General features: G+C 40.4%; 1 protein-coding gene across 25 annotated transcripts in view; it reads left to right on the top strand.

Moving 5' to 3' along the window:
• Positions 1 to 12375, top strand: part of LARP1B (La ribonucleoprotein 1B) — a 153818-nt gene that overhangs the window by 19079 nt on the left and 122364 nt on the right. For all 25 annotated transcript variants that reach the window (XR_001444971.3, XR_013417294.1, XR_003729779.2 and 22 more), the window contains 3 exons: positions 1876 to 2016; positions 10132 to 10275; positions 10479 to 10644. Coding sequence is in view for 19 of the 25 variants with exons in the window: in XM_015139202.3 (XP_014994688.2) it covers positions 1876 to 2016; positions 10132 to 10275; positions 10479 to 10644 (451 nt within the window). In the remaining 6 variants the exon portion in view is untranslated. The remainder of the gene's footprint in view (positions 1 to 1875; positions 2017 to 10131; positions 10276 to 10478; positions 10645 to 12375) is intronic.

Consider the following 12375-nt stretch of genomic DNA (forward strand, 5'->3'; position numbering starts at 1 on the left):
ATTTAAAAATGTTTTTAAAATTTTGAGACAGGGTCTTGCTGTGTCACCCAGGCTGGAGTTCAGTGGCATGCTCATGGCCCACTGCAGCCTCGATGACCTGGGCTCAAGTGTTCCTCCCACTTCAGCCTCCTGAGTAGCTGGGACTAAAGGCATGTGCCACCACGCCTGGCTAATTTTTGTATTTTTTTGTAGAGACAAGGTTTCCCGACGTTGGCCAGGCTGGTCTTGAACTCCTGGGCTCAAGTGATCCACCTGCCTCAACCTCCCAAAGTGCCGGGATTAGAAGTGCGCGCCACCATGCCTGGCCTCCCCATTTCTTAACTACTTCGTCACTTAACTATTTCCTGCTTCCTACATACATAAGTAGTGTTCTTGACTGTCTAGAATCCATACAGATGACAGATTTGTTATCCTGATCTAAAATTTGTCTTTATTAATTGCTTCAATTAAAACTGGTCAGTCAACACTAAAACCCAGATGTTTTGTAGTTAGAACAATTCATATAATCAAGCTATTAATTGATCTAGAGTACAGATTTTTGACTTCAGAAGAAGGGCTTCTTTGTGTCAAGGAATCTCATTGACATAAATTTATAGTATAAGATTAAAAGCCTTTTTAGATGCATTTATATTCACTTTTCCTCATTTGATCCATAGTTTGCAGGATTTATAGGATATCAATATTGTAGTTGCACACTAATATTTCTTTTTAAATTACCTTGGCAGTTTTTTCATTCCCATGAGTCTTTATTTTGGTAGAAAATATAGATTGGGCAGAATGCTGAACATTTTGAAACCCGAGGTATGGCATTCATGAATAGATGATCTTCAGAATTTCACTATAGAATAACCATAAATAGTTACATTGTCATTTAGTCATCAAGAAAAGTTAAATTGCTTGTGTTTTTTGTCCTGAGGAAGATGCATAATAGCTGTAAAAAGTTCTGTCAAGTTAAACAAATTTTATACTTATCCATTTTCCCTCTTATATTTTGAGAAACCTCATTCATTAGTAAAAATCCTGGGTAAATTAATATTTTAGGCAGTGATCTGGAGCTAAAAGTGCTTCAAACCTAAAGCCTAACTTTCCAAAGTATACATTACAGTGTTTTATCAGATATATCCCATTCTAAAGCCTAAGAATTTTAAATTAAACTGATTTTTTTTTTTAAAGCATAAGGTACTAAACAGAATAGTATGTATATGTACTTTTTTGTTTGTTTGTTTAGAGACAGAGTCTTGTCTCGTGCAGTGGCACGATCTTGGCTCTCTGCAACCTCTGCCTCCCAGGTTCAAGGAATTCTCCTGTCTCAGCTTCCCGAGTAGCTGGGACTACAGGCATGTGCCACCATGCCCGGCTAATTTTTGTATTTTTAGTAGATATGGGGTTTCACCATGTTGGCCAGGCTGGTTTCGAACTCCTGACCTCAGGTAATCTGCCCGCCTCGGCCTCCTAAAGTGCTAGGATTACAGGTGTGAGCCACCACGCCCGGCCTTTTGGCATGATCTTGGCTCACTGCAAGCTCCGCTTCCCAGGCTCAAGCTATTCTTGTGCCTCAGCCTCCTGAGTAGCTGGGATTACTGTCGTGTGCCACCACACCTGGCTAATTTTTGTACTTTTTAGTAGAGACAGGATTTCTCCATGTTGGTCAGGCTGTTCTTGAACTCTTGGCCTCAAGTCATCCACCCACCTCGGCTTCCCAAAGTGCTGAGATTACAGGCATGAGTCACTGTGTCTGGCCTCTTTACAAATAATCTTAAAATATACATTCAGTGTTTCACTTATTTGATTAAAGTTCAGAGTGCTTTCAAATTGCAAGGGTTTAGTGAAAATTGTGCATTTGTCCTTAAATGATTTTATTTTGTTTTCTTCAAGCTAATAAGCACAAGTGGGTACCACTCCACTTAGATGATGTAAGATCAGAGAGTCAAGAAAGACCTGGATCCCGGAACAGCTCAAGATGTCAACCTGAAGCAAATAAACCAACACATAACAATAGGAGAAATGATACACGAAGTAAGTTACCATTCTAAGACAAAAATGACTAAGGAAAGACTTAGTCTTAATGCTTGTTATTTTAGTAACCACATGTATAAACCATTTGAGAATAAGTTGAAGACATCATGTCCCTTTAACCCTAAATACCTTCAGAGTATATTTCATAAGAACAATATAACCGTAATGCAATTAACAACAATGAAAGTTAACATTAATACAATGTGATTGTCCACAGGCAGATTTTTCTCAATAAAGTCCTTTATAGTTGATCCCTCCCCTGCTCCAAGGATCCATTCTGGGATCACTCATTTAATTTTTTTTTTTTCTCTTTAGGCTCCATTAATCTGTAACAGTTCTTTTGCTTTTATGTTTCATGACATTGATTTTTTTGAAGATTGTAGGATAATTATATTGTAGATATCCTTTACTTTGGGTTTTCTGATGTTTCCTTGTGATTGGATTGGGGTTGTGAATTTTTGGCCAGGAGTACTGTGTAAAACAATAATATTTTCTTCTTAGTGAGTTGCATGGCAGTATGACCTTGGTTTGTTCCATTATTGAAGATACTAACTTTGATTACCCCTGTAACTTTATTTGGTTATTTGATTACAACATTGATTAATATTAATTTTGATTGCTCCTGTAACTTTGATTGTTAGTTTGATTACAACATTGGTTATTATTATTATTATTTATGTTTTTTGTTTGAGATGGAGTCTCATTCTGTTGCCCAGGCTGGAGTGCAGTGGCATGTGATCTGGGCTCACTGCAACCTCTGCCTCCCAGTTTCAAGCAATTCTTCTGTCTCAGCCTCCCAAGTAGCTGGGACTACAGGCTCATGCCACCACACTCGGCTAATTTTTTAATTTTAATTTTTAATTTTAATTTTTTTTTTTTGAGACGGAGTCTTGCTCTGTCGCCTGGGCTGGAGTGCAGTGGCCGGATCTCAGCTCACTGCAAGCTCCGCCTCCTGGGTTTAAGCCATTCTCCTGCCTCAGCCTCCTGAGTGGCTGGGACTACAGGCGCCCACCACCTCGCCCGGCTAGTTTTTTGTATTTTTTAATAGAAACGGGGTTTCACCGTGTTAGCCAGGATGGTCTTGATCTCCTGACCTCGTGATCCGCCTGTCTCGGCCTCCCAAAGTGCTGGATTACAGGCTAGAGCCACTGCGCCCCGCCGATTTTTTATTTTTAGTAGAGATGGGGTTTCACCGTATTGGTCAGGCTGGGCTCTAACTCTTTTTTTTTTTTTTTTTTTTTTTGAGACGGAGTCTCGCTCTGTCGCCCGGGCTGGAGTGTAGTGGCGCGATCTCGGCTCACTGCAAGCTCTGCCGCCCGGGTTCCGGCCATTCTCCTGCCTCAGCCTCCCGAGTAGCTGGGACTACAGGCGCTCGCCACATCGCCCGGGTAGTTTTTCGTATTTTTTAGTAGAGACGGGGTTTCACCGTGTTAGCCAGGATGATCTCGATCTCCTGACCTCGTGATCCACCCGTCTCGGCCTCCCAAAGTGCTGGGATTACAGGCTTGAGCCACCGCATCCGGCCTGGGCTCTAACTCTTGACCTCAAATGATCCACCCACCTCGACATCCCAAAGTGCTGGGATTATAGGCTTGAGCCACTGCAACCGACCACAACACTGATTATTAACTTTGATAACTTGGTTTAGGTAGTGTACTCTAGACTTTAAAAATTTTTTAATTTTCTTCAGTTTTTTGTTTAATTATAAAAATACTCTTTTCTCCCTTTGTAATTACTATGTAATTTGTGTAGAGAGGCTTTGAGACTGTGGAGATAATAATTTTCTCATTAGACTTTTCAAACAAGCTTTAGCTTCCTCTTTTTTTTTTTTTTTTTTTTTTAAATATGTGATGGGGTCTCATTCTGTTGCCCAGGCTGGAGTGCAGTGGGACAGTCATAGCTCACTGCAGTCTCGAACTCTTGAGCTCAAGTGATCCTCCCACCTCAGCTTCCCGAGTAGCTAGGATGACAGGTGCATGCCACTATGCCCGGCTAATTAAATAAAAAGTTTTCTTTAGAGACAGTCTTGCTGTGTTGCCCAGGCTGGTCTTGAACTCCTTGTCTCAAGCGATTCTCCTGCCTCGGCCTCCCGAAGTGTTGGGATTACAAAGTTAAGCCACTGCACTCAGCTTCTCCCTCTTTATTGCCAAATAATATTCTGTTGAATGCATATAGCCCTTCGTCTTTTTATCTGTTGATGGATAAGTGGCTTGTTTATAGTTTTTGGACTTTGAATAACGCTGATGAATAGTTGTTTACAAGTCTTTGTGTGGAATGTATGTATTTCTCAAATGCCTGTGAGCGAATTGATTGGTCATATAGTAGCTGTGTATTTAACATTATAAGAAATGGCTACTTTGTAGCATTTTACATTTTCATCAGCAACTTTTTTTCTTTTTGCTATGTGTTAAGTCCCATGTCTAGTGGAATTCCCGTATTTTGGATTTGACTGATTGCTTTGTCATGGTATTCTTTTTTTCTTTTTTGAGACTGAGTCTTGCCCTGTCACCCAGGCTGGAGTGCAGTGGCGCCACCTTGGCTCACTGCAAGCTCCACATCACGCCGCAGTCTCCCGAGTAGCTGGGACTACAGGCGCTCGCCAGCACACCTGGCTAATTTTTTTGTATTTTTTAGTAGAGATGGAGTTTCACCATGTTAGCCAGGATGGTCTTGATCTTCTGACCTCATGATCCGCCCTCCTCGGCCTCCCAAAGCGCTGGGATTACAGCATGAGCCACCGTGCCGGTCGCTTTGTCATGGTATTCTTTGGCATTTGCATGTTCCTTTTTTTTTGTTTGAGACAGAGTCTCACTCTGTCTCCCAGGCTAAGTGCAATGGCATGATCTCGGCTCACTGCAACCTTCACTTCCTAGGCTCAAGCAATTCTCCTGTCTCAGCCTCCTCAGTAGCTGGGACTGCAGGCATGCACAATCGTACCTGGCTAATTTTGTATTTTTTGTAGAGATGGGGTTTCCCCATGTTGCCCAGGCTGGTCTCAAACTCTTGGGCCCAAGTGATCTTCCAGCATCAGCCTCCCAAAGTGCTGGGATTAGAGGTGTGAGAGCCACTGTACCCGGCCTGCCTGTTCCTTTTAAAACTGGCAATAAGAAAGAGCTAGGTTGATTAGGTTCAGGCTTTTTTTTTTTTTTGCTTGGAATACTACTGTGTGTATTTCACTTTCAGTTGTGTTAATATCGAGTTAGCTCAGGTGTTAGGCTGATCATTCCATTAAAAAGTATCCCATTAGTCTTTGTGTTTTTTTTTTTTTTTTTTTGAGACAAAGCCTCACTGTCGCCCAGGCTGGAGTGCAGTGGCGCGATCTTGGCTCACTGCCTCCCAAAGTGCTGGGATTACAGGTGTGAGCCACTGCACCCCGGCCCATTAGTTTTTACTGAATGGTTTTACTTTCATTAAATATACTGGCCAGATACTTTTTTTTTTTGAGACGGAGTCTCGCAGTATTGCCCAGGCTGGATTCTCCTGCGTCAGCCTCCCAAGTAGCTGGGATTATAGGTATGGACCACTGTGTCCGGCTACTTTTTGTAGTTTTAGTAGAGACAGGATTTCACCATGTTGGGCCAGGCTGGTCACGAACTCCTGACCTCAGGTGATCTGCCTCCCTCGGCCTCCCAAAGTGCTGGGATTACAGGTGTGATCCAACACATCCAACCCAGATACATTTTTTCACGGGGTTTGCTCCGATTTTCAGAAAGCAGAGGATAGGAGGATATGTGGAAACAATAGGATGAGCATTTGTTTTTATAGTTTTCTGCTGAAATCTGGTAAGTCATGTCCTGTGAATGGATAAAAAGGCCTGAGGAAATTTTACAGACAATATAGCCATTCAAAAATTTTAAATATACCTGTGTGGAGGTAAATATATTTTGATTAAAAAAAATTTCCAATGTATTATGAAAAACTTTAAACATACAAAAAATTGAAAGAATTGTACAGTGAATACCTGTCTAGCCACCATCTAGATTAATAATTTCTCTGTATTTAATTCATTTGTTTGCTGAATCCCTTGAAAGTAACTTGGAGCTGTTGACGCTTTATCACTAATGTCCTAAGAAAATGCATCATCTAAGAAAATCACACTAGTTTCCTAGTACCATCTAAAATCTAGTCAACAATTAATTTTTCTCAATTGTCCACAAAATATGACTTCTAAATTATAAAACTTTAACTAAATGCAATGGTGCAAGCCTGTAGTCCCAGCTACTTGGGAAGCTGAGGTAGGAGGATTGCTTGAGCCTGGGAATTTGGGGCTGTAATGCACAATGATCATGCATGTGTAGGGGTGCATATATATATGTATGTATGTATAAAACGTGTCTATAGCAAAATGGACTTTTTTCCTACTGTTTTTCAAAATGTCATTTTAAGTTTTTATTCTAAAAGTAATGGATACTCCTAATTTCATTAATTTTTTTCTTATTAAATATTGAATATACGGCCGGGCGCGGTGGCTCAATCCTGTAATCCCAGCACTTTGGGAGGCCAAGACGGGTGGATCACGAGGTCAGGAGATCGACATCATCCTGGCTAACACGTTGAAACCCCGTCTCTACTAAAAAATACAAAAAACTACCTGGGCGATGTGGCGAGCGCCTGTAGTCCCAGCTACTCGGGAGGCTGAGGCAGGAGAATGGCCGGAACCCGGGCGGCGGAGCTTGCAGTGAGCTGAGATCGCGCCACTACACTCCAGCCCGGGCGACAGAGCAAGACTCCGTCTCAAAAAAAAAAAAAAAAGAAAGAAAAATATTGAATATACAAGAAAATAGATATAAAGTTATACAGAACAACCATATAATGAGCTGACTATGGTGGCACTCACCTGTAGTCCCAGCTACTTGGTAGGCTGAGGTAAGGAGGATTGCTTGAGAGCCCAAGAGTTCGAGGCTGCAGTGAGCTATGATCATGCCACTGCAGTCTGGGTGACAGAGTGAGACCCCATCTGTAAAATCAATAATAATAATGATGAGGATGGTGATGATGATGAACAGTGGAAACTCACCCTGTTTAAGAAATATATGTTACTATTACTTTTAAACTTCCCGTTGTGCACTCTGCAATTTCATCCCATTGTTTTGGAAAAAATGAGCTTAAGTGCATTGGTTTCTTGCATGTTTTGAAATCGCTGTGCAATGTGACTTTATCAACATTCTTTGGCAGGAATTTTTTTTTTTTTTTAATCCAGCCTATTTTTCTTTAGATTAATGCATGTTGGTTGTATTACTGTAAGTCTTCTTTTCTCTTCCTGCTGAAAGGCTGTTTCACTATTTGATAAAATCTGTACTAATGGTGGTGGGTATTTGGATTGTTTCTTGTTTTTTTGATATTAAAGTGCTACCGTGAACATTTTAATATGCATGTTTTCCAGCACTCAAGTACAAGAGGCTCTCTAGGGTAATTTTTTCAGACTGCAGACTATAGTCTGTGAGTGGGTTATGAAATCAGTATATTGGTTCATGATAAGGTTTTTAAAAACCTAGAGTGCTTCACATAGTAAATTTTAAAATGATACGTGTTTAAATTATAAATTTTTTTGTAAGTGTACTTGTGTGTGAAATACATAAGGCTTACTTACAGATTAAGGCAGAAATGTTTGAAAAAGTGGCTGGGCACGGTGGTGCACGCCTATAATCCCAACACTTTGGGAGGGGGAGGTGGGTGGATCGCTTGAGCTCAGGAGTTCAAGACCAGCCTGGGCAACATAGTGAGACCTCATCTCTATTTTAAAAAAAAGAGAAATGTTTGAAAAAGACTGTTTTAGGTCTAAGCATTGAGGATGGAACTATGGAATCTAGGGTAATGTTCTCAGTGAGGGTGATTTTTTTTTTCCCCATAGAGTCATTTGACATTGGAGATATTTGTTACGGGTTGTCACAACTGAGGGAGTGAGTGGGTGCTACTGGCATCTAGTAGGTGGTGGTCATGGATAATGCCAAACATCCTGTAGTCCACAGAACAGGCCCCCACACCAAAGTCTAAAGTGCTAAGGTTGTAAAACCTTTTCTCTAGGATTTGCATATCTTCACATTAATTAGATTATTCCAAGTTGATTTTCAAAGTAGATATACCTGTTTTCAACCTTATTAGCAATATACGAATGTTCTACCTGTTTTTTTGAGACAGAGTCTCACTCTGTTACCTAGGCTAGAGTGCAGCGGCGAGATCTCGGCTCACTGTAACCTCTGCCTCCCAGGTTCAAGTGATTCTCCTGCCTCAGCCTCCCAAGTAGCTGGGATTACAGGCGCCACCACCATGCCTGGCTAATTTTTGTATTTTTAGTAGAGATGGGGTTTCGCCATGCTGGCAAGGCTGGTCTCAAACTCCTGACCTGAAGTGATTGGCCCCCCTCAGCCTCCCAAAGTACTGAGATTACAGGTGTGAGCCACCATACCTGGCTAGTGTTAAACCTTTTTAAACTTTGTCCATGTTTCATATTAGAGACATTAAAATATTTGTTGTACTGGGGTAAAGAACCTTTCATTGTCTTAATTAGCATTTCTTATAGTCAGTAAGGCTGAGCACTGTTTTCTTTTTTTTGTTTTTTTTATTCTAAGATGGAGTCTTGTTCCGTTGCCCAGGCTGGAGTGCAGTGGCAGGGTGTTGGCTCACTGCAACCTCCGCCTCCCAGGTTCAAACAGTTTTTCTGCCTCAGCCTACCAAGTAGCTGGGATTACTGGCACTCCACCACCATGCCCGGCTAATTTTTTATATTTTTGGTAGAGACAGGATTTTGCCATGTTTCCCAAGCTGGTCTTGAACTCCTGAGTTCAAGCAGTTTGCCCGTCTCAGCCTACCAAAGTGCTGGTATTACAAGCATGAGCCACCACACCGGGCCTCTTTTTATGATTTCTTTTTTTTTTTTTTTTTTTTTTTGAGAGGGAATCTCGCTCTGTAGCCCAGGCTGGAGTGCAGTGGTACAATCTTGGCTCACTGCAACCCCTGCCTCCCGAGTTCAAGTGATTCTCCTCCCTCAGCCTCTGGAGTAGCTGGGATTACAGGTGTGTGCTACGGCGCCCGGCTAATTTTTGTATTTTTAGTAGAGGTGGTATTTCACTATGTCGGCCAGGCTGGTCTCCAGCTCCTGACCTCAGTTGATCCGCCCACCTCGGCCTCCCAGAGTACTGGGATTACCGGCCTGAGCCACTGTGCCCGGACTTGTATGATTATTGACTCATTGGTAGGCAGCGTTTTCAGTATTTATTGTCCACTTGCATTTTTTTGCCCTGCTTGTATTTTAGATATTTTCCCCATTGAGTGGTTGTGTGTGTGTGTGTGTGTGTGTGTTGCATGAGAGAGAGTGGTATGGTTCTTACATGTACTCTAGATAGAATTTCTATATTTCGCTTCAGATATCTTTTCTCAATTTGTTTTGTGTTTTCATTTCCTTTTTACTTTATAAGGAATGTCATTTACTTAAATAGAACCATCCTTAAATATTTTGTGAGAAGTGTTTTTTAGGAGTTTTATATAGTACAAATTAGTAGTCTTGAAATTTCTTGAATCTTTATCAGCACAATCTTAATAAAATTATCTCTTTATCTTTCTAATATGTGATTTTACTTGTTAGAATGTATTCTTCACGGCCGGGCGCGGTGGCTTAAGTCTGTAATCCCAGCACTTTGGGAGGCCGAGATGGGCGGATCACGAGGTCAGGAGATCGAGACCATCCTGGCTAACCCAGTGAAACCCCATCTCTACTAAAAAATGCAAAAAAAATTAGCTGGGCGAGGTGGCGGGCGCCTGTAGTCCCAGCTACTCGGGAGGCTGAGGCAGGAGAATGGCGTAAACCCGGGAGGCGGAGCTTGCAGTGAGCTGAGATCAGCCACTGCACTCCAGCCTGGGCGACAGAGCGAGACTCCGTCTCAAAAAAAAAAAAAAAAAAAAAAAAGAATGTATTCTTCATATGCCAATACTTTTTAGGCTCTGTTTTATGCTAGAGATATTTTTGATAAATTCTTGTTGGATCTCTTCAGTTTGTATCCATCTGAAAAATGCCTGGCTACTGTTAATTAGTGACAAAGTGTCTATGTTTTCATAAAGACAATCATGTTATTTTACTTGGCAAATCGAAGTATATAAAAATATTTTTATTTTTAAAAGGTTGGAGGCGAGATAGAGAAAAAAGAGATGATCAAGATGAAGTTTCCAGTGTGAGAAGTGAGGGTGGTAATATCCGAGGTTCCTTTAGAGGTCGAGGAAGAGGCCGAGGACGGGGAAGAGGACGAGGCAGAGGAAATCCTCGATGTATGACATAATTTTTGTTTTGTTAAATTAGATAAACTTTGAAAAAAATAGAGCAACTATCCTCTATTATGTTTTAACTAATTTTCTTTGTTTGGTAATAGATGATTTTATGTTTGTTAACCTTTGAAGTTCTTCACTTTATCCATAGTAACTATTTTTTTTCTAATATGTGATTACCTTTCTTTTTCTTTATTCACATCAAGTGAACTTTGATTATTCATATGGTTATCAAGAACATGGTGAAAGGACTGATCAACCATTTCAAACAGAACTTAATACCGGTATGATGTATTACTATGATGATGGTACAGGTGTACAGGTGTATCCTGTGGAAGAAGCATTGCTTAAAGAGTATATTAAGCGTCAAATGTAAGTGGATGTTTGATGTAAGCAGATGGGATAGCAAAATCTGTGGCAATATCAAACTTTAATGTTACTGATAATGAATATGTTATAACTTTTTTTTTTTTTTTTTTTTGAAACAGAGTCTCTCTCTGTTGCCCAGGCTGGAGTGTAGTGGTATGATCTTGGCTCAATGCAGCCTCTGCTTCCCGGGTTCAAGTGATTATCGTTCCTCAGCCTCCTGGGTAGTTGGGATTACAGGCACATGCCACCACACCTGGCTAATTTTTGTGGTTTTGGTAGAGAACGGGTTTCGCCATGTTGGCCAGGCTGGTATTGAACTCCCGGCCTCAGCTGATCTGCCCACCTTGGCCTCTCAAAGTGCTGGGATTATAGGTGTGAGCCACCATGCCTGGCCTGTTATAACATTCTTAAAGCTACTTATTAGTAAAGGTTGGAAAATGTTAACAATTATTTTGATTATATATTTTTAGGGAATATGATTAAAATAGGTATTTGAAAAATTTTGTATTTGGTTTATGTTGTTTATATGTCTCCTGGCTTCTATACTATTTAGATATTTTTCTCCTTAAAGGAGATTAGGTAAAATGTTATTGCATAATATGAATAAATATAAGACTGTAAAGCTTCTCTATATATACTTGAAATGGAACAAGTAAAATTTGGCTTATTATTTGCCAGTAGGTATTTATATTAGAATTTGCAAATGAATGTAAATAACAAAGAATGGTAGTATCTTTTAATTTTCTTCTTAGCAATTGACTTCTGAATTCTAAATTTTTTTTTTTATCTTCTGAGTTTTTCTTTGTGACATGTAATTAAATGGGGACTACCTTATATGTTAGTTCAGACTTCTTACTCTAGTTCTCATAGTAGTTGCTTTTTGGGTACTGAATGTGAAGTCAGGAGAATATCAGCTCTATTTTCTGAAAGGAAAAACAAACCCTATGCATATTAGTATTGTATAGGATATTTTGCTTATTTATAGGCAAGAGAAAAATGTTGCCAAGCAGTTTGCACAACCAATTTGTTAAAACTTGAAATTTTTCTCTCCTTACAAGGTGAAGGAAAAGGGCTATTTTTGAAAGGGCATAAGCATTTTAGAATCATCTATTTTTCCAAAATAAAATAGACTCTACTCTGTTACTAGAAAATTTCTTTATCGTCATCAGCCAGGCACCTTCCTGGGTTGCCTTCATGGTGGATCCAATTTGCTTACAGTGTGGAGCAACTTGTTTATTTTGTTCTTGCTTCTTTTGTTACAGTTGATGCAAACACTGAAGAAAAGGGCCTTTTTATGGGCAGAAAGTGCTTGACATGTGGCTGTCAACTTCATACCACTATTACTGTCTTTTTTGTAACTTTTGCTGCCAAGCCCCTTCTGAGACCTGACAGTGGACATGCAACTCCACGTCAGGATAATCGGCCTCCAGTGCTCATACAAGTGAGGGAGGAGCAGAGCTACTTCAGTGTTGACAAAATTTCTGATCATGCAGTGTAGAATCCAGAACCTCTAAGGTAGGACTTGATGATGTCCCTAGGACACTGAGCAAAATGTCAGACATGGCATTGGTCATGCCTCTTTTTTTGGTTGATCTAGCAGTAGGGATTTTGGCAAATGTTAGTAGAGCACTAGGTTTAGTGTGGCTTGTTATTATTACCATTATTTGATTAGTGGAGATCTGGCTTTGAAGGAGTCGTGCTTTTTACCTTGTATTACTTGGTTTCTAATATATA

This window comes from Macaca mulatta, chromosome 5, assembly GCF_049350105.2.
Source record: "Macaca mulatta isolate MMU2019108-1 chromosome 5, T2T-MMU8v2.0, whole genome shotgun sequence".
Taxonomy (NCBI): Eukaryota; Metazoa; Chordata; class Mammalia; order Primates; family Cercopithecidae; genus Macaca; species Macaca mulatta.